The following is a 24,950-nucleotide window of genomic DNA, read 5'->3' on the forward strand; positions in this document are numbered from 1 at the left end:
CACTGCGCGGCGCTTCCCCCGCCCGGGGGGGGAGCGAGGCCGCAGAGCAGCCGGTCGCTGGAGGGGCCCCCCCCCCGGCCGCCCCTTCCCACCCGGGCCCTGGCAGCGTAGGCCGCGGCCCTGAGGAGGCGGAGGCCCCGGGCTCCCCGCGGCTGCCGGGTTCTTTCCACCGGCCCGGGGCCGGTTGCAGCTCCCGAGGGCCCAGCTGCCGGCCACCGGCTCGGAGGCCGGGCCAGGGAGGGTGCAGGGGCCTGCTGGCGTGTGGGGAGGGCGGCCAGAATGAGCCTGCTGCATCCCTGCCAGGGAGAAGGGAGCTGACAGAGCAAACGGTGCTGGGGGGGCTCCAGGGGCGAGTCCTGAAACCGGGGATAAACCCACCCCACTGCTGCCGGGGGGGCCAGGAGAGCTGCCAGCCCAGCCCAGCCCCACGGAGCACTGAGGCACGGCCGCCTGCCCGCCGGCAGTGTGGTTCCCGTCCCCCCTGGGGACACAGCGAGGCAAGGCGAGGGCAGTTGTCCACTTTTATTGTTCGCAAAGGTTGTCCGGATGCATAACACTGTCACAACGGCACGGAGAGCAACGTGGCGCCGCCCGGGCCCCGGGCCACGCAGACATGCGTGGGGATGTGGGGACGGGGAGCGACCTCCCCCCGGCCGGGCTGCAGCCCTTCTCCCTGCGAGCCCCGGGCAGCCCCGAATCCTCCCGCCCCACGCAGGGCCGGGCCAGGCGAGCGTCCCCGATGTCTGGCCGAGCTCTATTTACAGTATTCACATACATTGTACCCAGCAAGTTAAATAACTACATTATTACACCACACGTCTGGGGCGGCTCTGGCAGGCTGTTAGGGTGGGGGTGTCAGTCTGATAAGGTGCATATTTAAAAAAAAAAAAAAAACGAAATAAAAACAAGAACAAAGAGAGAAACCAGGCGTCCCCACAGCGGGCAGGGGGCCAGCGGCCGCCTCGCCGAGGTCCCACACCGCCCGGGCTCCCCACGGCAGGGCCGGGCACGCGTGGTGGGCGGGGGGGAGCGGCGAGGTTTTTTCTTCTGACAACAGCTATGGTTCTGCGCGGGCGTCTGGAGTCGAGACGTGTGCGGTCACCCCCGCGGGGACGTCTGTCAGGGCCAGGCCCTCACAGCACCTCTGCGGGAGGAGGGAGGGCGCCGCAGTGAGACCAGGCAGCCATGGCATCGCCCTGGCCCCCCCTGCACACCCCCTCCCGTCTCTCACCTGTCACCTGGGGGGGCTTGACCACGGCCTGCTTGAGGAAGGGCTCCTTGTCGCCGAAGGGGATGATGCTGCCGGGGCTGCTGCCGTGGTGGGAGAGCTCCAGCAGCTCCTGCGACCCCTCTGTGCCCGAGAAGCCGTTCTCGTGCTTGCTGGGCTGCACGCCGTTCACCAGGGATGCTGGGGATGCCACCTCCTTGGCCGGGGAGCTGTGGGGTGGGAGGGCTGGGGTCAGCCAGGTCCCTGCCGCCCTCCGGTCCCCCCCCATCCACCCCCGTGCTCACCTTGGCTGCAGCTCCTCGCCCGCCAGGCCCTTTGGACCCCCCGGAGTCCCCGTGCTCAGCGTCTTCATCTCAGGGAGTTCCTCCTCCTTCGGCATAGGCCCTGCATGCTTCTCGCAGCCTGGGGACAGCGGCAGAGCCCCTGCTCAGCCATGGCCCCAGGCAGGAGCATGGCTGGCGGGGAGCAGGATGGGGTTGTGGCTCTGCGGACCCTGGACACCCCAGAGGTGCAGCAGGCTGTGGGAAGGGGCCACGCACCTGGGACATCCTCCTGCTCGGCCGCTTTCCCGTTCACCACCTTCTTGTCCTCCTTCTTCTACAGGGAGAGGAGAGCCGTGAGGGCAGCAGCGGCTCCGGGCAGGGGGGCTCTGCAGAGTCCCCCATGTCCCCAGGCGCCTCGGGACAGAGGACAGGCACCCACCTTGGCATCCGCTGCGTCCGACTTGCGTGTCCTTTTCATTATCTCCTCCAGGCGCTGCAGGACAGAGAAGGGGGCTCGTGCACAGCCCTCGCCAGCAGGACCTGCCCTGGGTGCTGGGCAGGAGCCCTTGCAGGGGAAGCCCCTGCCGTGCCACTCGCCCAGGGGTGTCCCCAGCCCTCACCTTCTTCCTCTCCAGCCGCTCCTGCTCCTCGCGCTGGAAGTGCTTCTCCCGCTCCAGGCGCTGCCGCTCAGCCTCTTCACGCGCCCTCGCCTCGGCCTCTTCCCTCTGCGGCACAGCAGGGTGGCAGGGATGGATGAGACAGGGCAGGGACAGATGGGTTGGGGCAGGGACAGTGAGGACAGGCTGCCCGGGCGGCTCAGCACAGCCCTGCCCCACATCCCCTCCTGCCACCCTGGGTGTCGAGGGGCTGGGCTGGTCCTCGCCCCTGCATCCCGCTGGGGTAGGAGCCACAGGAGATCATTCGTGCCTTCCCCCTCCATCCCTATCTTCATCCCTCATCCCACCTCCTCCTCCCGTCCCCTCCACCCCGCCTCCCCTGCAGCCCCTTGCCCCTGCACGCCGCCACCCCAGACCTGTCTCTGCAGCCGCTCCATCTCCTCCCGCTCAGCCCGTGCTCTCTCCTGGGCTTCTCGTTCCTCCTGCAGCCGCCGTTCCTCCTCCTGCTGGCGTGCCAGGGCCTCTCTGCGGGTCTGCTCCTCCGCTGCCTGCTGCGCCCGCTCCTCCTGCAGCCGCCTGCAGGGATGGGGCCCTCAGCAAGGTGGGGGACCAGGGCCAGGGGCCCGGGGTGGGGTGGGGGGGCAGCACCCACCTCTCCCGCTCCTCCTGCTCCCGGCGCTCCCGCTCCTCACGCTCCCGCTGCTCACGCGCCTGGCGCCGCTTCTCCGCCAGCAGCCGGGCAGCCTCCTCCCGGTCCGTGGTGCCAGCTGGGGGTCTGCCTGGGGGGGTGGCCGGCACAGGGCTGGGGGCTGCAGGGGCTGGGGGGGCTGCAGGGTGCACGCAGCGTCAGTGCTGCTCCCGCTCCCCCCAGCCCCGCTGCCCCCCAGCCACCCCGTACCCACCTGCTGTTGGCTCTGCGGGCACCTTGGGGGTCTCAGGGAGGGCTGGGGGGGCCGGGCTCCGCTCCTCCTCCTTCCTCTCGCGTGCCTTCGCCTGGCCCTCCTGCTCCCCCCGCTCCTCCCGGGCCCTGGCCCGCACCTTGGGAGAGGAGTGGGTGCTGCGGGGCAGGGGCGGCTTGTGGGGAGAGCCAAGGGCCGGGCTGGGGGATGCCGGACGGGCTTTGGGGGTGGCGGGGGATGAGGGACGGTTCTTGGGGCCGGGGCTGCAAAGAGAGCAAGAGACAGTGTTAGCGCAGCTGGGGCAGCCTGCGGGGTGGGGGGGCCAGGCAGCCCCCACGGCGGCAGGTCCCTACCTGCTGTCCGCTGCGGGCAGGAGCCGGGGCTGTGCCGCTGGCAGCGACTGCCGCTTCTTGAGGCTGCGCTCGCGGGACAGGGCGCTGCGCTCCTTGGCGTTCTCCCGATCCTTCTCCTTCTTCTCCTTCTTCTTCTGCTCCGGCCGGGGAGAGACACAGGCAGCATCAGTGCGGGGTGCTTGGCTCGGCCGGGAGCCACACTGTACCCCACAGCTGCCCTGGCACCGAGGGGTCCCCACGGGAGGTGGCACTCACGGGCGAAGACTCGGTCCTGCGGCGCGGCGTCACATCGGGGCTGCCGGCGGTCCCCTTCCGCCTCTCCCAGCAGCGGTGCTGCAGGCGGTGGTTGTGGCAGGGGCTGAGGGGGCTGGCAGAGGCCGAGCGGGGGCACACGGGCACTGGGAGTACGAGTGACCACACCGTCAGGACAGAGCTGGCACAGCACTGGCACCAGCTCTCCGCTGGCTTCAGGCACCCTCGTCCCAGTCCACCACCAGGACCTGTGTGGCCCCGTGCCCCCCCCAGGTGCTCACCCTGCTCTTTGCCGTTCCCGGCCAGCGTCACGGCGCTCCGGCTGCGCGCGAGGAAGGACAGGGTGGGCGTCATCAGCCGGTCGACGATGCTGCTCTCCCACGGGCTCAGCTGCAAGCTGCGGTCTGGGGAGGGAGAGGGGCCCTTAGCATGCCCCCGAGCCCCCAGGCACCAGGCCCGGCCCCCAGCCCCGTGGCCGCCCGCCGGGAGGGAGCAGCCGTGCAGTTGCGGCAAGGCCAGGGCACGTGCGTGGCCCCGGGAGTGCCCGAAGCTCGGCCGCCTTGGGGAGGGGTCCCCACTGGCCGGCTGAGCAGGATGAGGGGCCATGCAGGCACAGGCATGGGTGGGCGGCTGGGCACCCATGGGACGGCGCTGAGGCACGACGACGACGCTGTCCCCGTGCCCCGCAGACACCCCGGCCACCGTGCACCTACAGCGAGCGGCACCAGCAGCGCCAGGGTGCAACCCTGCTGACAGCAGCCCCTTCCACTCCGGCTCTCTCCTTGCGCCCGGCGCTGGCATGCACCCTCCCTGTGCCCCTGTCCTGGTGTGATCGAGCCCCCAGCACGCTGCAGCTGCCGCAGGGACACCGCAGCGTGTCCTCACCCCGAGGGAGCTGTGCCAAAGTCACCGAGCATGCCCGCGGGAGCCAGGCCAGGCTCATGGCACCCAAGGAACAGCGGTCCCTGGCCACGCTGCTGGCTCAGCTGGGCACGGGGCCGCCCCTGGCTGCCCTCCAGTGCACATTGCCAGCACCGAACGCCCCACAGGCGCACAGAAAGCACCCACAGAGACAGGGCCCCTCTGCCCCATTTCACCAGAGCCCCCGGTCAGGCCGGGAGCAGCACCCGCTGCCAGGAGGGGAGAAAACAGAGCCACGGGTGCAGCAGAGGGGACAGGGCGCCGGGTCTGGCACCGTCCCAGGGAGATGCTGCTCCCACCCGGGCGATGCCGAAAGCCCCTGGGTGCCTCTCCCCAGGCTGAGCCCCCAGTGTGGGGCCGGCGGGAGCCGCCTGCGTCACCACCGCCTGCAGCCACCCGCGTCAGCTGCTCTGGCTATTTATACCCGGCCGGGAAGGCGCGCACCCATCGCCAGGCAACCCCGAAACACAACAGCAGCCCCGGCGCTGGACGCATCCCTCCGGCGCGGCTGGCAGCCTCGGGCAGCTCGCCCAGGGCCAGGACGACCTCGCAGCACCCGATGCAGCACCGTGCCCACAGCGCTCCATGGCACCCAGCCCCGAGGGCCTGCGGGGACAGGCATCACGGCGGCGGGCACCAGCACCGTGCCCAGCCCTGAGGACCGTCCGGTGACGGGCAGCCCCGCTCTGCGGCTGCGTATGCACCCACCGGAGCTGCCCTGGGGCAGGGAGCCAGGGCTCCCGGTCCCTTTCCTGGCGCCCCGTGGGGCTGCCACCACCCAGCCGCTCATCCTCCTCCTCCTCCTCCTCCCAGCCTGCACGCAGCTTCAAGGAACCGCCGGCCGGCTCCAGCCTCCTCCCGCAAACAGCAAACGGCTTCTCCTCTCTCCGCGGGCACCGTGCTGCAAGGCAGGGCCTGGGGACGGGGGACCCTGGCCTCAGGGGTCCCCAGCGCTGGGCAGGGGCTAGGCTGTGCCCCCTGCGCTGGGGCAAACACAAAGGGCTCTTACTTCTACTGGGAGAGTTCCAGAGGGTGGCAGAGGATTTGGAGAGCCGCTTGTTGATTATAGAGTCGACGTGTTTGGGGAGGTTTACAGCGGACACCGAGCACCGGCTCGCACCTGGAGGAGGGAAAAGACACAAGGGCATTAAGGTCCCGGGGACGGGGACGGGCCCCCCACATGCAGCATGCACGGCCGTGCCGGGGCACTGGGGCGGGAGCAGGAGGATGCGGCACAGAGAGTGGGGCCAGGAGACGCTGGTGTCTGGGGACACGACAAACGGCGCTGGCATCCGGCACGGCACGGTGCCCGAGCCCCAGAGGGTCATGCTGGGATCATGCAGGGATCTCATCCTCAGGGAGCCAGGGTGGCTCCTGGGCACCGCCACACCAGTCTCCCCAAAAGCAGTCCTGAGAACCAGGAGCCAGGTGGCCAGGGACCTCGGCAGCACCGGGGGAGCAGCCAGCCCGGTGGAGCAGGTTGAGGGCAGCAGGTCCAGACAGACATGGGACAACGCTCACGCCGGTGCTGGGTCACTATGACAGTGCCAGGAGGGTGCTGGTGGCTGGCAGCACCTCCACAGGGTGCTGGGATCCCTCTGCCCCGGCCAGGCTCCTCTGGAGAAAACGGCCAGGGGACCTCGCTGCCGGTGGAGGCAGCAGCCAGGAGATTGGCGAGTGAGAGCGCTGGCAGCAGCTCCGGCAGCACGTCCCCGCGGGAGGTGGCAGGGGAAGGTGTCCCCTTGCCGGACCCAGCCAGGTGCTGCACCGAGGACACAAGGGTCTGTCCCCGAGTGTGCCACGAGCCACAGCCAGACACACGGCACCTGTACGCGTAGCCCGGACAGGCGTAACCAGAACATGGCGCCTGTACACAGCCCGGCCGGGCACACAGCGCTGGTACGCACACGGTGCCGGGCACACGGTGCCGGTACACACAGGCTGGCACACAACACCTATACACACAGCCCGGCCAGGCACAGCCAGGGCTGCCACAGCCGCCCCATGGCACAACCGGGGTAGACAGACCCCGGGGTCACAGCGCTCCCCTCTACACCATCGGACACACCAGGCAGTGCCAGCGCCCACCGGTGCAGCCCTGTCCCCTTGGCAGTCAGGGGACAGAGGAGACCTCCACATGCCCAACCACTGTGCCAAACCCCATGGGGTGTCCCCAAGGAGCCCCCAGGGAGAGGGCCCAGCTGGGCTTAGTGCTCCAGGTGTGGGGCAGTGGGCACGGCTGAGCCTCCGGCAGCCGCCACAGGGGCACGGCACGGCGGCGCGGCGAGGCGCGGCATGGCCATGCACACCCAGGAGTACACACAGACACGGTCACCCCACGCTGGAGCTGGAGGAGCCAAGCGCTGCCTCCACCCAGCTGGGGGACAAGGGAACACGCCACAGCACAGACCCCAATGACAGACAGCGATGGCCTCGCACAGCTCCACAACCCATGCCTGACTCCCCCCAGCTGCTGCAGACCCAGGCAGTGTGGCCACGGCATCCCCACAACCAACCTGGGCTGTCCCCAAGAATGCCCCTGCGCAGAACGGTGACCGTGACGCACAACCTCCAGCTTACGCCCAGCCCCATGAGAGCAGGGAAAAACCAAGGGACCCCATCGGGCCCCAGCAGCATGACCCCACAGCAGAATGAGGCTGAGCTGGGTTTGCGGAGTCTCGCCCACCTTCCACAGAGCACCGCAGAGCCGTGCCCAGCCGCCCCCGCCGCCGGCAGAGCCGCAGGGCCATGGGTGCCCTCGCCCAGCCCGGCACTCACCATCCTTGTGCGCAGGGGAGCCGTGGTGCAGGGCCCCAGCCCAGGACCACCGCTGCTGCCGGATCTCTGCCCACGTCTTCTTGGCCGACCGCTGGATCGCTGCCTCGTAGCGCTCCTGCCCGAGGGAGAGGGACAGGGTGAGGCCGGCAGCTGGGGGAACGGGGCTGGGACTGACCGGAGCCTCCCGGCATGATGCTATCGCAGCGATGGGGACGCTTGGAGGGAGACGGGCCAGTGACACCCACCCTGGCCAGCGCACGTGTGCCCGAGGAGCCAGGCACCGCAGAGGCTCTGCGCCACGAAGGATGGGCACCGTGGAGGACGGGCATGGTGGGCAGCTCCCGAAGGGCTTCTGGAGCCACAAGGTCTCCCCAGGGAGCACTACTGCCCCGGCCCCCCACCCGTGATCCCCCATCCCCACCTTGTTCTTCTCGAGCTTCTGCCTCTGCCGCTCCTCCAGGATGGCGCGGCGCTTCTCCGCCTTCAGCCGCTGCTCCTCCAGGCGCTTGCGGCGTTCCTCCAGCTGCTTCTCCCGCAGCAGCCTGGCCTTCTCCTCCTTCTCCAGCCACAGCACCCGCTTGGCAGCTGCGGGAGGGAACCGGGGCAGCGGGGGTCGCACCCGAGACACAGCCCCGGCCCCGGCAAACCCCGCGGTCGGGACGCGTGCCCGTGCCGGCGACGTGGGGCCGAGGGCTGGCTCCGGCCGGGGCACGCCGCTGGGCTGCCTGGGCGCGCGGGGCAAGCGGCATCACGGCCGGCCGGTGAGGGAGGGGTTTGGGCGAGGACAAAAGGGAGGCCGGGAGCCCGCCGAGCCGCGCCGCGCCGGCGAACAATGGGGGAATGAGGGTGGAAAGAGCGCGGGGACGAGGAGGCCCCATGCGCGGCGCAGGGGCCCCGCTCGCCTGCCGCCCCGAGCTGCTGCGGGGCTGCCCGCAGCTGCCTGCTGCTGCCCGCGCACGGGAGACAGCTGGGCACCGGGACGGCGGCACCCGCACAGACCGGGGGGGGCACCCATGCAGGCACCCGGACCGTGGGGAGCAGCCGGGGGAGCGTGGCAGCAGAAGCGGCGGCGTGCCGGGGCGGGGGGGGCAGAGTCGCCGGCACAGCAGCTCCTGCCCGGGCTCAGCTCATCGCAGCTAATAGGATTGCCCGTGAGCCGGTAAAGCTCCTTAGCTCCTGCCTCCCCCCCCCGCCTCCACTTTCCCTCCCGGAGCGTGCCGGGGGGCTCGCTGGCCCCGCGTCCCACCCCGCTCCCCCAGCCCCTTACCCAGGTACTTGGCCCGCTCCTCGCGCCGCTCCTTCGCCTGCTTGTGCCTCGCCTGGGCTTTTTGGGCATCTGCAGCGGGGAGACACCGTCAGAGCAGCGCCCGGCCCCCCCCCCAGCCCCAGAGCTGTGCCGGCACCAGCCGGGCACGGAGGCTTCGAGCAGCGCCCGTGGGGTGCCAGCATCACCGGAGCACCACTGGAACCCCCCCCCGGGCACCCACCTTGCTTGGGCCTGGGGCTGGCAGCAGGAGCCGGCGAGGCTGCAGCCGGCGTGGGGCGGTCGCTGCGGGGCGGCACGTCCTTCGAGGGCCCGGCTGTGCCGCCCGGGGGGCTCTTGGCATCGGAGGGGGCCCCTTCACCAGCAGCTGGGGCCGGGGGTTCGCTCCCGCGGGGCAGCGTCTCTGCCGGGCAAGGGGCGGCAGCAGCATGGACGGGGACTGGCTGGCCAGCGGCATGGGGCGATGCCTCTTCTTTGGGGTGCTCCGTCACAGGGGGCTGGGGGGGTCTGGGGGGGGACCGGTCACACCAGGGGGAGATGCTCTCGGCTGAGGGGGCCGCAGCTGCAGGGATGGGGGAGACGGGCTGTCCTGACGGCGTTGCGGCTGGAGGGACAGGTCGGTCACGCTGTGGGGTGCTGCTCTCGGAGGGGGGTGTCACGGCTGGGGGGCAGATGGGCTGCCTGGAGGGGGTCACGGTTGCAGGGACGGGCGAGACGGTCTTTTCGGAGGGGGTGATGGCTGGAGGGACGGGTGAGACGGGCTGTCCGGAGGGGACGATGGCTGGAGAGATGGGTCGGTCGCGCTGCGGGGGGGTGCGCTCTCCTTGCAGGGCGTCCCCAGGTGAGGGGGGCGGTGAGGTGGGGGGGAACACCCTGTCTCCCATCGGGGACGGTGGCTTCCCTGCAACACAGGCAGAGCAGAACAGACGGTCACTCAGTGCAGGAGCCCGGGGCAGCCCCGTCCCCCCCAAACACAGCCCTCGGGGGGTGCAGCCCTGTACCCCCCAAACACAGCCCTCGGGAGCAAGGCTGTCCCTGGCCGCAGGGGCTGGGGACAGTCCCCTGGTCCCCCCTGGGAGAAGGCAGCGGGACCCCCACCCGAGCCCTGCCGCTGCTCCCATCTCGGGGAGCGCCTTCGCCACCCCATGCCGGGTGCCAGGCGCCGGGCGCACAATGCACAGAGGGAACCGGCCGGGGCTCCGCCAGGCACCGCCGCCACAAAGCCGCCCTTCTTCCCCCGACAGCTGCCGCCCCGGCCCCGCGGCGGGGACAGAGACCCCACGCGGGCACGGGGACCCACACGCTTCCCCGCCGCTCTTCCCGGAGGATGCGGGGCCGCTTCCGCCGGTGCTCGCGGCACGGTCGGAGGCAGGATGGGCGCGGGCCCCGCGGCCTGACGTCACCGCTCCGGCCCTATGTCCCCCAGCACCGCGCCATGCCGTGGCCAGGCCTGAGCACAGCCATGAACTCATGGCCAAGGAATGTACACGAGGCCGCCGCTGCCACCAGCGAACAGCCCCCTCCTCGCGTGGCGCCCGGCCGCTCGCCGCCCCGACGGGGGGTGGACGGGGGGGCACGGTGCCTGCTCTGTGCACCCCAAGGGGAGCAGCCCGGGGAATCGCCCCCCACGTCCCGGCCAGCCCCAGGGAAGCCCGGCAGCTGGGGACCCCGCTGCACGCCCCGGCACTGGGGACGGAGACGTGGTGCCAGCCACCCTGCGAAGCCGCAGCACGTGCCCTCTGCACAGGGTGGATGTGCCAGGACCGCCTGCGGTGACCAGCAGCGGTCATCCCCCCCCCAGTTAACCAGCCTTTTGCAAATGCACCTCTGGAGTACGTGCCTGGGACCACAGCGCCGACCCCCACGCAGCGGGCAGCACCGTCGCTCTTGCCCAGGAATGATGCCCGACCTGCCCTGGTGCCGCGGGCACCCAGCTCCAGCCCCGCGGGCACCGCTGCAGCGCACGACCCCAGCTCTGGCAGCACGGCATGGTGGGGACACCAGCGACCGGCACCCGCTGGCCCCGGCGAGCAGCTCTTGCCACGGGGTGATGTCACGCACCGGGCTCGGCCGTGTTTGCAGAGCTCTCCACAATCTTCGGCGAGGGGCAAAGTGTGGGCTCTGCAAACACGGGCTGGCGCCGCTCCTCCACCCTGCGCCGGAGCCCGCCGAGCCCAGGGGCAGCCCCAGACTGCCGGGGAAGGCACCGCCAGCCCCCCCTGCACTGTGGGCATGGGTGCACCCCAGGTCCCATGGTCCCCCCAGCACCCACACCGGGGTGCAGCACCCACAGCAGCACCCGCCTGCCCACGGAGGGGCTGGGGGTCCTGCTGCAGCCCGCCAGCAGGCCAGGGCTCATGCTAGCAGGGTTCACCCACCGTGGGATCCACGGGGGACACAGCCAGCCCCAGCCCCCCCGCAGACCCCGGCAGCCTTCCGGGTATTTTCTGCCGCAGGAAGCCGGCCCATCCCTTGGCTTCGATCCTGCAAATCCCACATCCCCATCGCTGCACCCCACGAGGTGGCCATGATCCTGATGCGCGGCCGGAAACGTGCTGGGGCTGCAGCCGGGGGGTCCCCCGCCCCGATTCCCTAGATCGGCACCCACAGGCAGGGGGGCTCGGCGGCCCCGCAGGCTCCAGCTCTGAGGACGATACCCGCGATGGCACCGTGTGTATCCCAGCTCGGAGGGGTGACCCCCTGGGAGAGCTGCGGTGATGCTGCTGGGTGCTGCCCGCAGGGCCACCAGCCGAGCAAAAGCTTCAAGGGCAGGCTGACACCTCCGAGCAGATGGGAATACCTCCTGCAGCCTCGGACGTGTGAGGAGCGGTGCGGGGGGGATGGCGGGTGCCTCCTGCCACCCCGTGGCACCGGGCACGGAGCCCTGGGCACAGCCCTGGGCAGGATTCGTCCAACCCCGCTAGCCAGAGGGACAGCAGCACCCGTGGCCAGGGCAGGGCTGCCGGGCACGGCCAAAACCCCAGCATGCGGCCGGGACCAGCCCTGCCGCCATCTGTCCCTGTCGCTGCTCCAGTGCGGCAGCTGCCCTGAAACCCAACGCTGCCTGCGCCCAGGCGGCGCGGGCGTCCCCTCTCCCCCGGCCAGGGCATTCCGCAGGGGATTAGCTCCCCGGACCCCAGACACGCAGGCACGGCTCCCCCACAGCCCCCAGCCCGGTGCTGCTGGCACCGGGACGGCGCTGTGCCCGGCCAAGGGCCACGGCCACAGGGCGAGGTGCTGCCCCTCAATGTCACGTCACCCAGCTCATCCCACCTCCTCCCGTGGGTCCATGTGGCACAGGCACCCGCACCAGCAAGCACCGCCGGCACCTCCAGCCCGGTACTGCCCGGTGCGACATTGCTCCGTGGCCAGCACGTGGCTGGGGATGCTCGGCCAGGCAGAGGCTAATTCCCCGGTGCCGTGAAGCGAGAGCACATCGAGGCCCTGCGGGGTGCTCCGGTCGGAAGGCAAGCAGCCCTCGTTAACTGTCCGCTGCGCATCCCCGCAGGGTGCTTCCCACGAGGGCGGGGGGGGCACCCGCGCCGCTTTAACCTCAGCTCCCCCCGGCCGCCATAGCCTCATGTTCCCGCTCTGCGGCACGGCCGGAGCCCACCACGGGATGCTCCGCGTGCAGTGCCTGCCTGGGGCTGGGGGCATCGGACAGAACCCACCCCTACGCAGGGAGGAGAGGAGGGCAGAGCCGGTGGGCACAGCGGGGGCCCGTTGGTGGCAGCTGCAAAGCCACCCAAAGGGGCTGGGGTCACAGGGGGGGCCGGCGGACCCCGGCCACCCTGGCCATTGCACAAGTCCCTGCGATGCCCAGGGACAGGGTCCTGAGGGGAACCCCAGCCCCGAGAGCCATCGCCGGCTCCCCGCAGCCCGTGGGGACACCCGTGTGCCCAATGCGCCCTTGGGCCCTTCCTGGTGCGGCTGTTTTCCAGCTGCCTCCCCCCCCCCGTCCCCATGGCAGCCCCATGGCCATGCCAGAGGAGGGGGAAGGATGGGTCTCGGGGCTTCTCCTCATTGCCAACAGGTCCCTGTGCTGAGCAGGGAGGCAGCCGTGGCCCCGAGCCACGATTGCTCTGCGGGTGCTGGGTCCGGCAGGCAGAGCGGCTGCCCGAGGCCACTGGCGTGCCGTGGGGTGCATGGGAGGGTTCAAAGCCCTGGGGGTGCTCAGAGCCCCGGCGCTGCTCCCAGTGCCACTCTGCCTCGTCACGTCTCAGACGTGCCTCGGAGCCGAGCCCTGTCCTGTCCCACCCAGCTCCCGGGATTCCCCTCGCACCTGGATGACAGGGACAGCGAGCAAGCATCCCCGGCACAGCCCCGGCACGTCCCGGCCGCGGGCGCAGCGCTGACGCACACCCTCGGCCCCGGCTCGCATGCATGGGCAGGGAGACACAGGTGACGCGCAGATCAAGCACCAGCAGCACCGCACCACGGGGGTGGCCAGTGCCCCCCTGGCAGCCGCCGACAGCAATGACACCCCGTCCCCCGTGGAGAGGGGGGGTCCCTGTGGTGCTGCTGCCCACAGCCACCCGCACCCTGGCTCCAGGCAGCACGGGTGCTGTAGCCTAAGGCTGGCTCCTCTCCCCGCCGGCTTACAGCCAGCAAAACACAGCCGGCAGCGCCGGGGCAGGTCAGGCACCGTCCCACGGCAGCCCACGCACTGCCCGGAGCTCCGCTTCGGGGACGGGCCTCCAGGGCCAGGCAGGAGCAGGGCAGGAGGGGCACAGGCAGCGGCGCAGCCGGGAGCGCACAGCCGGATGCCCGCGGTGGGTGCTGGAGAGGAAGGGGCACGGCAGGGCATCGCCCACCCGGCTGGGGCCACACTGCCTTTGCACCCGCTCCTGGCAGGGCTGGTTCGGGAGGGGGCTGCGCCCGCTGCCCAGCTAACCTCCCCAGCATGGAGGACCAGCCCCCCTTCCTGGGGTCCATACTCCTCCGAGGCAGCGGGGGCATGGGGGCAGCCATGGGGGAACCGCGCCAGCCCCTGGCAGAGGCCGCCGAGCTCCTGCGGCTCAGCAGCCAGCCGGCGGTGACGTGCCAGGCCGAAGAGCAGCAAGGGGAACTTGGGAGATGGGATCTCGTGGCCAGAGCGGGGCCAGAGCCGGGGAGTTTCCAGGGTTTAAAATACACGCGGAGGAAAAAGCCTGAGCTGCTGCTGTGCCCCGGCACCCCCACGGCAAACTTTCCGTTTGGCTGTGGTCACGGCACAGCCCCCAACAGACCGAGGGCAGGGGCAGGCAGCACCTGCCTGCCATCCATCTGGGCAGCGCCGGCAGCGGCGACAGGAGGTGCCCTCGTCCTTGGGGTGACCCGAGCGGAGCCGCCAGCACCGAGGGCAGCCGGCCCAGCCGTGCTCCCGAAAACCTGTCTGCTAGCATCACGCTGGGAAAACAGAAACCTGGCTCAAAGGCAGGGCAGGGGGCTCTGCGCCTGCTGGGATCCGGCCTCTCGGGGAGCAGGTGCCCAGCACCTCCGAAAAATGGGTCCTGAGCCTCACAACGCGGATGCGGGCACCTACCGGGGCTGGGGCCGTGCGGGATCCAGCTCCGCTCCCAGCAGGCTGCCTGTGCTGCTGCCCGTCCCTGCTCAGAGCCCTTCGACAAGCGAGAGCTGCGCTAACTATTTTGGACATGGCACCACGGGACCGTCACATCACCGCTCCGCACGTCGCATCACGTTGCTCTGACGGTTTCGCAGCAGCAGCTCTGCTGGCGTCCCTGCGCTGGGAGAGCTCCCGAGCTGCCTGCTCCCAAACACAGGCGCTGGCTGGCAACCAGCTCGCCCTGCACCCTCCCTCTCCGCCGTGCCGGAGGGAGAAGGGCTGGAGAAGCCAAGGCAAACCCAGATAAGAACAAACCCCTGCCTGCTCCCCGCCGTGGTCCTCGCCCCTCTGCCTGCCCACGGGGCGGCATCCCACCCGGGTGGCTCCGCAAGGCCACGCTGCCCCGTCTGCCCTCCGCCAGCCCCTTCCCCTCCCAGCACCACCAGCTGCCCCACACCACAGTGGGTCCCGGTGCCTGGAGTGCAACCCCGGCCCCGCTGGCGACCAGAGCACGGCACATCTGGGGAGGCCAGGGGCTCCGACCCACGCTGGGCAGCGCGACCTGGAGGGAGCAGCCTGGGCTGCTCAGCCATGTGGGTCACCCAAATGAGAAGGATCGGGGATGGTCCCCGGAGCGGGATGTGCTGCAGAGCCGCCCGTGCTCCCCCAGCACCGTCCTCTGCTCGCGGTAGAGAGGCAAGCACCTCTCCGCACCGGGAAACCAAACCACGCAGGGGGTACGGGGGGCCCGGCTGACCGCAGAAGCGGCCGGCGTGGCCGGGAGCAGCCAGCCCCCCTCCCCGGGCAGCGATGGCCTCAAGAGGGAAGGAAAGGCCGAGCCGGGCTGCGCGCCGGGGCTGGCGGGAAGGCTGCGGAGGCGGCGAGCGGGACACAGACAATATGTCTGCAGCGCAGGACGCGCCGCTCGGGCAGCGCAGCCGGGGATCTGCAGCCGGTTTGTTCAAGAGCCGCCGAGAAAGGGCGAGCGGTATTTCGGCATTGCCGGGAGCGGGCAGCGATCTCTCTCCGCCTGCGAAGGCCCGGGCGGCCGCGGGCGATGAATCACGGGCCCGGTGGCGGGCACCGGGGACGAGGGGGAGGGGAGCCGCCTCTCCTCTTCCTCCATCGGTGGGAAGCAGCTCTGCCACGGAGCCCTGCTTAGTCACAGCCCCGCGCTGAGAGCGAGCGGCCCGGCGGGGCCAAAGAGCGCTTGGCTGCAGCCCTGCAAAGAAGAGCCAAAACAAACCCTCGCCCCGAGACTCGGCCCCGCCAGCCACCGCCCTCCCCGGTCCCCCGAGCCGAGGGCCGGAGGCAGAGTTCATCCTGGGGCAGCGATGGGACCGGACCGGCTGGGACGTGTCCCGAGTCCCCGTGGTGGGGGGCGAGGGCAGCCGGCTCCGGGAAGGCGGGGGGGGGGGGGGGGGGGCAACCCCTGCACCCCTCAAAACCCACCGGCAGCGGCTTCTCCCCCGGGCAGTGCCAGTCACCCCTGCTCGCCCCCCCCAGCCAGGGTGCCACGGCCAGGCTGCTGGACAGGCGGTGGCGGTGACCCCGGCACAACCAGGGCGCGGACCCCAGGGCCACCCACGCCCCACAGCGCGAGTGGGGCTGCCCTGGCAAGCACGCAGGCCCCCCCCCGGCCGCCCCCCAGAGCAGCCTGCCGGGCCAGGGCGTCGGGACCCGGCACCACATGCGGCAGCGGGAATCGGGGCGGGGGGGGGGGGGGGCTCGGGGCCCGGCCGGCATCGCCCACCGGCTGGTGGGGAAGAGCACGGGCAGGGGCAGGCGCCGCCGCCCCGGACACCCCCCCCGCCATGGCGGGGCCGCCCCCGGGACGGCTCCCCAAGGGCAGCTCCCCCTGCACCCCCCGGCGGCGGCGGCGGCGGGGCCGGGGGCTGCGCGACTCCATCCCACCCCAAGATGGAGGGGCCGTGCCCGGGCTTTGTCCCTCCCGGCAAGACCCCCACCACCACCCGGCCCCCAGCCCCGGCAGCGCGTCCCGTCCGTCCGTCCCCCCCCCTCCACAGCTCCTCCACCGCCTCCCCGGGCCCCCGCCCCGCTCCGCCGCCCGAGCGGCTCCGCGGGCGGCCCCGCCGCATCCCCCGGGCCCGGCCGCCGCGGCATCCCCGCCGGCATCCCCCACGGCCGGCTCCCGCTCCCCCACGGCCGGCTCCGGCTCCCGCTCCCCCACGGCCGGCTCCGGCTCCCCGCCGCGGCCCGGCTCCCGCCTCCCCCCCCCACGGCCGCATCCTGCCTCCCCCCCCCCCCCCCGGGCTCCGGCGCGGCCCCCGCGGTGCGGGAAGGGGCCCGGGCGCCCGCCGCTGCCGCAGCCGGTCCCCGCCGCGGAGCCTTACCCTGGGCCGGCTGGGGCTGGGGCTCCCGCCCGGCGCGGCTCCTCTCCATGGCGTGGCGGGGAGGCGCAGAGGGCTGGCCGCGCCGTGCCGAGCCGCGCCGTGCCGAGCCGCGCCGCCCCGCTCCCCCCGGCCCGGCGGGGGAGGACGCACGGCGCTCCCCGCCCCGGCCCCGGCCGCGCATCCCGCCCGGCCCCGCGGCCCCGGGCTGGGGCGGGGGGGGGGCGCGGACGAGCGGGCGGGCGAGGGGATGCTCTCTGCCCGGGCTCGCCTCGCCCCTGCCCCCAAACGCGGCTCTCCGCAGCCCGGGCCCGGCACCGCGGCTCTCCGCAGGGCTCCCGCCCGCCGGGTCTCGGCCGCCCTCCCGGCAGCCAAGGCTGGGACCCCGCGCCCGTCACCCCGGCCTCAGGCCTGCCCTGCTGCCTGCAGCCACAGCGCCCAGCATCCCCCAGCTTGGCTCGGGCACTCGTCCGTCTCCGGGCCCTCCTCTCCCAGATCCTGGGGCCTGCACCCACCCTTCCCACTTCCCACACTTTAGGATGCTCCGGTCACCCGCAAAGCGCTGGCCCTGCGGCAGACACCCTGCCCTGCCCTGGCTGTGGCCGGAGCCACGACCAGCACCGCAATGCGCAGCCAGCGCCACTCGGGTCAGCTGCCCGATTTCCAGGCACCCCAAAGAAACATCGATTTCCCCTCCCGGACCCCCACCTCGGCTGCTCCTGAGGCCTCGAAGCTGCTTCCCTCGCCACCCACCCGTCGCATGTGAGCCTTAGTCACCGCCAGCAGCAGCCCCCCCCACTCCCGGGGGTGAGGGCTTCGCCCCCACACATCCCACCCTGCCTTGATAACAAGCAGATAAGGAGAGGCCTCCCCTGCTTCCCAGACAGGAGCAGAGGCCTCGGCTCAGCCCTGCTCGGTGGTGAAACTCCTCCTGGCCTTGCAAGCAGCAGGGGTGGGCCAGGAGCGCGGCCCCCATCCCTGCCCCACGCAGCATCCCACGGGGCAGCCAGAGCGCGCACACCCCGGGCACGGGTGCCTGCCCGCCGTGGCAGCATGTCCGAGGGCAGGGGAAATGCAGGCAGCAGCAGCCGGGGGGGAAACACCGCTTAGTGCATTGCAGGGGCAGCAGGAGCCAGGGACACCTCCCGGTTCGCTGCATGGCTGGCCCAGCCCGGGGCACCCCACAAAGCACCCGTCTCCCGGGTTCACGGGGACAACAAACAGATTCGGTTTTCTGCAGGCAGCGCCCATCAGAGATGCCTGTTTTAGGGATGATATCACCGCAGGGCCAGGAGATCCCCTGCCACCCCATCCTCCTTCACCTACCAGGCAAACAGGTTTCCCGAAATCCCAGCCCTCTCCTCCGGAAGCGTGTTCCTCTGACTCAGGGGATGGGGAGCGGGCAGGAGGGCTCCTCGGCAGATGGGGCAGCCTCACTCTGTGCCACTGCAGAGGAAGCCGTATGCCCCAAACCGCCCCGAACACCCCAGAGCCCCGAACTGCGGTCAAGCCACCACCTTCCCCCAGTCCCCGGCCCTGCCACCCCGCCGGCTGCTCGCCCGGCTCAGCCAGAGCAGAGGCTTCCCCGAAACTCCTGGCAGCCTCACCCACCGGCTGACTCCCCGCCGGGGAATGCTGCGGGGCCGAGCCGTGGCTCCAGGAGCTGCGCAGCCCCGGGGGGATGGCGGGGGACAGGAGTGCACGTGGCACAGGAGCGTGTCCCAGTGAACCCACAAACACAGGGGACACCCCGAGACAGGGAAGGGGAACAGTCCCACTTGCACGCCTGCACGGCCGAGCCTCCGAGGAGGCTGCAGCAGTCCCACGGCCCCTTATTTCCATGGCACACAAGGGATCTAGCAGAGCAGGGCCGGGGCCACCCCATGACCTGCTCCGAGGGTGCCGTCGGGTGACTTCCAAAGCCCCTTTGCCTGGCAGGGTCACGGCCCTGTGGGTCCCAGCAGGGCGGGCAGGGAGCCCAGCACAGCATCGCCCAGAACGGACGAGCATCCCGGGGCTCCAGGACAGCCTGGCACCCAGTCCAGCCATGCCCATGCTCCTTCTCCCCACCACGGGGCCAGCCTGGAGCAGGGGGCACAGTGAGGAAGGGGCAATGGCGGGCGTACAGGGCCTGCGGCTGTGCTCCGCTGGTGCTCCCGGTGCGGGCAGCGATGCAGAGGGCTCCTGGCTGCTGTGCCAGCCCGAGTCGATGGGCTTATACAACAAGCAGAGCATTGATCAATCGCTCCGCTGCAGGCAGAGCCCCGCTGCGTCGGGGTTCCTGGGTGCAGCCCCCCCATTCCCGTGGTGCTGGGAACAGCCACCCTCCCCGCGCTGATGGAAAATCCGATGAGCTCATGATGAGCATGCTGCCCGGCCCCAGCAGCTGCATGCCCCAGAGCTCCCCGTGCTCCTCAGCGCCTCGGCGTGGGGTGCAATGCTGCCACGGCTCCCTGGGGCCGGCCTGGGGAGGGGGCTGCACCCAGTGGGCTGGGGCCCGGCCATGGCTCTAGCCCCCACAGCATGCCGTGCCTCACCCTGACGCTGCCTGTGGGGAGCCAACGGGGTGCCGAGCACCCCCAAATCAAAGGATAATTACAGCTGCGGCTCAGCCATTGCCCCGCCAGCGCGAGCTGACATTGTGGGAGGCTGGGTACAAACAGGGATGAGGACGGCAAACAAACCCTGCCGGCATCCCCGGGCAAAGTACCGCACAGGACACCCCATCCCACCCGCTCCCACACCGCTCCCCACCCCTCTGTCCCACACCTCCCTCCTCTGGCCCCAGGACTTTGCCCCCACCCCAGGCTGCTCCCACCCTGCTGCTCTGCGTGGGGCGGTTTCGGGGCCCACACAGGGCAGTGGTACCATGGCCACAAGGGCTGATCTGAACCCCTGCCCCCAAAATGCTCCAGCTGACCCCCGCTAGCTCTGGGGCAGTGACCCAGCAGGAACCCCGGGACGAGGGTCTGTCCCGGCATCCTGCCCTGGAGCACACGGCTGCGGTACCAGCCTGTCGCCGGCAGTGTGCCGGGGCAGCCACCAGCCCCCGAGCATCTTGCCACGGGGCCAGCATCACGGCTGGCTGCGAAGCCCTGCTGCTGCAGGACAGTCCCCTGTGGGTGCAGGTGACAAATGGGCCAGCGATGGGCTGAGCCCTGCCCTGCCCTGCCGCAGCCCTCACCCGCTCTGTAATTATCCCAGGCCGCATCTGTAATTAGCGCCCTGATGTCATGGTGTCAGGCCTGGGCAGCCCCACGCACTCCCCGCCAGCCCCACCTTGGCCTCCGGCCCCAGCGCTGAAGGAGATCCCAGCCCTCCAACGCCGTCCCGAGGAGCTCCTGCCTGGCTCTGGCTGTCCGCGCTCCCCACTAGCATCGCTGCTGGACCCCCATCCCATCCCTGCCCTGCAGCACCCGAGCTGCTGTAGGGCTGGATCTGGCCCTCTGGCCGGTGCAGGGCTCGGCCGCTCCCACTGCGGCATCTCTGCCGCTGCCCACGCCGCCGGCATCCTGCCCACTCCTCGCCGTGCTGGCCCTGCCGGCTGGCTGCACGGCTGCCACCCTCCTGGGGACGGATCCTGCCTGGGCAGGAGAGCGGCCACCCCCTGCCCTCCTGAGCCCCCCAGCCTGGGGCTGAAGGCAGCGCTGCCGGTCCCCCGCCCCCCTCAGCACAGGGAATGTGCTGGAGCGGCCCCGGCAGCTATAAATAGAGCGGGAGGCGCAGGCTGGTCTGGGCGGCTGCTGCCCCTCGGCCGGTGTGGGGGCACGGGCAGGGTGGGGGGCTGCAGCGGCACCCCCGGGTGGGACGGGAATGGGGAGGAGGGCGAAAGCCCCGGGCACTGCCGTCCTGCCGCAGGGACGCACCCAGCCCTGTGCCGGGGGGACAGGAGGGGAGGCCCCCACACAGCCGCCGCGGAGCAGCACCCGGCACTTTATTGCGAGGCAGACAACCGCGCTCCCCACGGCACACGGGACGCCACGTGCCCCTTCCCTCTGCCAGCGCCCCGGGCTGCCCGGCACCGTAGCCGCCTCCACCTCTAGCACCCACGCAGGGGCCGGGCTGCGCCAGTGACGGTGAACCGTGCGCTCAGCACCTCCGAGGGCGCCCGCGTCTGCTGGCCTGGCTGCTGCCCGCCGGCAAAGAGGGTGAAGGTGCCGGGCTCGAGGCGCCAGTCCTGTGCCCAGACGGCACGCTGCTCGGCCGCCACCTGGAAGGACAGCTTGGTCTCCCGGCCGGCCGGCACGGCCACGCGGCGGAAAGCCACCAGCTGCCAGCGGGGCATCGGCACGGACGACTGCTCCCACCGCAGGTACAGCTGCACCACCTGCCCGGAGGGATGGGAGTCAGCGCTGACGGGACCCCCCAGCTGCCCCCCCTGGCAGGGGGGACCCCGGCTGCAGCCATACCCCCTACAGCCGCATCAGGGCGGAACGGCGGCGCTCACCTCCTCGCCATCCCTCTGCCCCGTGTTCTCCAGCACCACGGACACGGAGAGGTTGGCACAGACGGGCAGCGCTGGGGGGCTCAGCACCAGGTCCCGGTACTGGAAGGTGGTGTAGGACAGCCCGTAGCCAAAGGGATAGAGCGGGGCCTCCTGCCCATAGTACCGGTACGTTCGCCCCTCCATGGTGTAGTTCTCCATCGGTGGCACCTGAGGGACGTCGCGCCGGTGGAGTGGGGGCACGGCTGGGCAGGCATGGTCAAGGAGCAGCCCCACGTCCCACGGCTCCCTGGCCACCGAGGCAGGGAAGAGCTACGGGTTCCACCGGCTGCCCTGGCCGTACCTGGTGCATGCCTGCGGGCCACGTGGCCGGCAGCCTGCCGGCTGGGTTGGCCCCCACCTCGCCCAGCAGGACCCTGGCGATGGCGAGGCCGGTGGCCTGGGCGGGGAAGAAGCACGCCAGGATGGCCCCCACGCCCTCGTGCGCCTGCGCCCAGCTCACGTCCAGGGGCCCCGCGTTGAACAGCAGCAGGATGACGGGGCGCCCGGCGGCTGCAGGGAGACAGCGGTCATCAAGACCCCGCACCAGCGCTGCTCAGAGAGCTCCGGGGTGCCCCATGGATGGGGAGCGCCTCGGGGGGTTGCGGTTCCCCTCCTTGCGCCCCAGCCCATCACCACCCCCTCTGGGCTGGCCCCGACCCCCAGGACACCAACCAGTCCCCAGGTGCCGGCACGCTGCCCTGGCCAGGAGCAGAGCCCCTACCCGCCTCCACGGCATCCTGCAGCAGCTCCAGCTGGTGGCCCGGCAGGGACAAGTCCCTCCGGTCCTTCGCCTCCGTCTCCACATCCGTCCCTGTGTGGGGACAGCCAAGGGACAGCCCCTTACACCCTGCCCGGGGCACCGTGGACAGTTGGGGCAGAGGGGCACCGACCGCCTCGGGGGGCCGATGAGGACCCGTTCCTCTCCCAGAGCCGCCCCGGATCTGGGGTGCTCCCCCTCCCAGGCCGTGCCCACCCAGCGCCTTCCCCGCTCCCACCTACCTGTCCCCAGGCAGACCACCACCACGTCGGCTGCCCCTGCTGCACCCACCACCTCCGCCCGTGAGTACTGCTGGCACTGCGGCTCACGGCAGCCTGCCGCGAAGCTGACGTTGGCCGGCAGCGTCTCCAGCCCCCTCCTGCACCAGGAAAGAGCAGAAGGGTTGGGGCACCTTGGGGACACCCCCCCTTGCCCCAGACCCCAGTGAACGGTCGAGCGGCTCCAGCAGCAGACCCAGGCAGCGCCCAGGACCAGGGGATGGACGGCAGCACCACGCTGTCTCACCGGGGAGTGTAGATGTACCGCGGCTCCGGCACCGGCGCGTAGTCCCCGAACAGCACCCGGGGGTTGTCGGCGAAGGGACCCACCACCTGCGGAGGGCAGAGGGGTAAGGGTGGGCACCGGCAGCCCTGTGCCACGCAGCCTGCGGCTCTCGAAAGGAGGGGACACCTGCGTGCCCGGGGTACAGAGCCAGCAGCCCCTGGGTCACCGTGTCCCCCCTGCCCGCCTCCGTGCGTGGGGCTCACCGCGAGGTGCTTGCCGGGCAGGTCCCGAGCCCGGAGGGGCAGCGTCCCCCGTGCGTTCTTCAGCAGCACGAAGCTCTTGACAGCAGCTTCCAACGAGAGGTTGCGGTGCTCGGGGCTCTGCACAGTGCTCAGGTCCAGGGCGCTGTAAGGGTTCATGGCCGGGGGGTCGAACTCCCCCAGCCGCATCCGTGTGTAGAAGAGGGGCCGGACCCGGTCACGCAGCATCTGCGAAGACCCCGACACCAAAACCTCGGTTGTGCTTGGCGGGGGCAGCCCTGGCTCTGCGCCCATGCCCTCGGCCCCGTTTCCCCCGGCTTACCTGCAGCGTGATGTTGCCCATGGCCAGAGCCTGGGGGATGTGCATGAAGACGTTGTTCCTCATGCCGTAGGAGAGCTCCAGGTTACAGCCGGCGTTCATCGAGGCTGCCGTGCCGGAGAGAAGGGAAACCGCCCGTCACGGCTGCGTGATGCCCGGGGACCCCGCGCCTGTCCCGCAAGCTCACCGACCGCCGTCTCCAGGAAGGTGCGCGTGTAGTGGTGCCCCAGCATGATGAGCTCCAGGGCCCCCTCGTCGCTCACCACGTAGCCCTCAAACCCCCACTCGCCGCGCAGGATGTCCGTCAGCAGCTTCTTGTTGGCACAGGCGGGAACACCGTTGATCCTGTCGGAAAGGGGATGGGGCAGCCCAGCCGGCCGGGCACCGGCCACCCCGCGGGCAGCCCAGCCCGCACGGCCCCCGCCGCGCTCGGTACCTGTTGTAGCTGCACATGAAGCTGTAGGAGCCGGCGCGCACGCACGCCTGGAACTGGGGCAGGAAGGTGGTACGCCAGTCCCGCTCCAGCACCTGCAAGCGCCGCGGCAGAGAGGGGTCAGCGCCCGGGGGGCCGCCCGCCGTCCCGCGGCCCCGTCGCGCTCACCTTGGCGTCGAAGCTGAGCCTGGAGACGGGGATGTTCTCGGGGCCCCCGTGCACGCTGAAGTGCTTGCAGCCGGCGCTGGCCTTGACGTAGCGGGGGTGCTGGCCCTGCAGCCCCTGCACGAAGCTGCGGGCCAGCTCCCCGCTCAGGAACGGGTCCTCCCCGTAGGTCTCCTGGCCAAGGCGCAGGCGGGTCACCGCCGGGACCCCCAGCCCCACACCCCCCTGCAGCCAGCACCCCAAGGAGCTGCTGCCACCCTCCGGCCGGTCGGCCACGGTCCTGCGTGGCCTGACCCCCGCCCGGGGTCACCACCACTCCCCCCCCCCACGCTGGCACCTGGTTCCTGCCCCACAGCGGGTGCCTCATGATGTTCAGGACGGGGCTGAAGCAGCTGAGCCCCGTGTGGTCACCGTAGCGGCCGGTGGCGGCGAAGTCGTTGTGCTTGGCTCTCACCTCGGTGGCGGTGGCGTTGGCCACCCGGTAGACGAGCTCTGGGCTGTGGAGGGCGGGGGGGGAGCGCGGAGGTGTCGAGGCCGGGGGGCGCGGGTCCATCCCGCGGGACCACGTCCCGCACCCCCGGGGTGCCCCGTCCCCGGTGCCGGTACCTGAAGGCGGCGGCGAGCCCCAGCGCCTGGGGGAAAGCCGTGGCCCAGCCGGGAGCCTCCGCATCGCCCCGAAGGCACTCCGTGTTCCAGTTGTACGGCCCGATGCCCAACCGGGGAACGGGGGGCGCGGGGCCGTTCCCCATCGCTCCCCCCCTCGCCACCTGCGGGCCAGCGGCGCTGAGCGGGCAGGGGAGGAACGGGGCCGGGGGTCCCGGGGCCGCCCCCGCCGCCCCCTCACCTGCAGCACCAGCTCGGCGGGGCTCAGCCGGCCCAGCAGGTCGTCGAGGCGGCGGTGCCAGGGCAGCGCCGGGTCCTGGAAGGGGAAGCGGGGCAAGGGGGTGGGCTGAGCCCGCCCCGGTCCGGCGCCCAGCGCCGCGCACAGCAGCACGGCGGCGGCCCGGAGCCCCGCCAGAACCGGCACGGCCGCTGCCGGGGTCGCCGCTCTCCGCCGAGCGGGCGGGAGGGCTGCCCGGCGCGGCATGGCACGGCTCGGTTCCCGGGATCAGCCGGGCCTCTCCCGTCCCGGCGCTCCGAGGCCTCGGGCGATGGGCGCGGCGGGGCGGGGCGCGCTGCAGCTCGGCCCTGCGCCCGGACGGGGCGGGACGGGACTCGGCGGGGAGGGGGGGGGGGTCCCCGGGGCGGCGAGTCCCGGCCGGCGGCACCGGAGCACCGTGCGACGTGCAGCCAGGCCCTGGCTCCCGTCCCCTGGCTGCGCCGCGGTGGCAGGTCGTGGCGTTTCGCTTCCTCACCCCCCCCCCGCCCCGAGCACCTCCCGGTGCGGGCACGTCTGTGAGCGGGAACCGGCAGAGCCGCCCGGTGCAGCCAAACCGGCTCCCGGGGTCACCCCGGCTGCAGCGGGGCTGCCCGCGGCTCCGGTGCTCGGGGGCAGAAGGTGGCCCACTGCTGCTCCTGTCCCGCACCTGGGGCAACGAGGGGAAAGGCCTTC

The 24,950-nt window shown here is 71.8% G+C and overlaps 2 protein-coding genes across 3 annotated transcripts; both read right to left on the reverse strand.

Moving 5' to 3' along the window:
* Positions 1–507: 507 nt before the first annotated feature.
* MAP7D1 (MAP7 domain containing 1) lies at positions 508–16,631 on the reverse strand. Of its 2 annotated transcripts, none has more exons than XM_052812053.1 (18): positions 16,478–16,631; positions 8,799–9,476; positions 8,579–8,647; positions 7,733–7,896; positions 7,312–7,426; positions 5,543–5,653; positions 3,894–4,016; positions 3,616–3,758; positions 3,361–3,494; positions 3,011–3,270; positions 2,761–2,935; positions 2,525–2,684; positions 2,112–2,216; positions 1,931–1,984; positions 1,768–1,825; positions 1,513–1,630; positions 1,232–1,437; positions 508–1,144 (listed from the first exon to the last, which is right to left on the reverse strand). In XM_052812053.1, the coding sequence occupies exons 1-18, from the start codon at positions 16,524–16,526 to the stop codon at positions 1,134–1,136; spliced, it is 2,733 nt and encodes a 910-aa protein (XP_052668013.1). In that variant the 5' UTR covers positions 16,527–16,631; the 3' UTR covers positions 508–1,133. The 2 variants fall into 2 exon arrangements, with proteins under 2 accessions (XP_052668013.1, XP_052668012.1); XM_052812052.1 differs by lacking the exon at positions 16,478–16,631 and adding an exon at positions 9,876–10,380.
* Positions 16,632–20,390: 3,759 nt separating this feature from the next.
* LOC128153003 (uncharacterized) lies at positions 20,391–24,588 on the reverse strand. The gene is made up of 14 exons (XM_052811815.1): positions 24,243–24,588; positions 24,005–24,165; positions 23,736–23,895; positions 23,402–23,572; positions 23,237–23,328; positions 22,988–23,145; positions 22,804–22,907; positions 22,485–22,709; positions 22,243–22,328; positions 21,960–22,096; positions 21,682–21,771; positions 21,262–21,470; positions 20,922–21,128; positions 20,391–20,801 (listed from the first exon to the last, which is right to left on the reverse strand). The coding sequence occupies exons 1-14, from the start codon at positions 24,483–24,485 to the stop codon at positions 20,514–20,516; spliced, it is 2,331 nt and encodes a 776-aa protein (XP_052667775.1). The 5' UTR covers positions 24,486–24,588; the 3' UTR covers positions 20,391–20,513.
* Between the last annotated feature and the right edge of the window lie 362 nt (positions 24,589–24,950).

This window comes from Harpia harpyja, chromosome 16 (assembly GCF_026419915.1).
Source record: "Harpia harpyja isolate bHarHar1 chromosome 16, bHarHar1 primary haplotype, whole genome shotgun sequence".
Classification (NCBI taxonomy): domain Eukaryota; kingdom Metazoa; phylum Chordata; class Aves; order Accipitriformes; family Accipitridae; genus Harpia; species Harpia harpyja.

Bases quoted from the DNA above. Each gene is read 5' to 3' on its own strand.
- LOC128153003 (XM_052811815.1), bottom strand. From the start codon at position 24,485: ATGCCGCGCCGGGCAGCCCTCCCGCCCGCTCGGCGGAGAGCGGCGACC. The intron at 23,896-24,004 runs GTACCGGCACCG...CGCCCTCCACAG, and splicing joins GGGCTCGCCGCCGCCTTCAG to CCCAGAGCTCGTCTACCGGG. The intron at 22,710-22,803 runs GTAAGCCGGGGG...GGGTCTTCGCAG, and splicing joins TGGGCAACATCACGCTGCAG to ATGCTGCGTGACCGGGTCCG.
- MAP7D1 (XM_052812052.1), bottom strand. From the start codon at position 10,365: ATGACCGCTGCTGGTCACCGCAGGCGGTCCTGGCACATCCACCCTGTG. The intron at 5,654-7,311 runs GTGAGTGCCGGG...TCCCTCCTCCAG, and splicing joins CTCCCCTGCGCACAAGGATG to GTGCGAGCCGGTGCTCGGTG. The intron at 2,217-2,524 runs GTCTGGGGTGGC...GCTGTGCCGCAG, and splicing joins TGGAGCGGCTGCAGAGACAG to AGGGAAGAGGCCGAGGCGAG.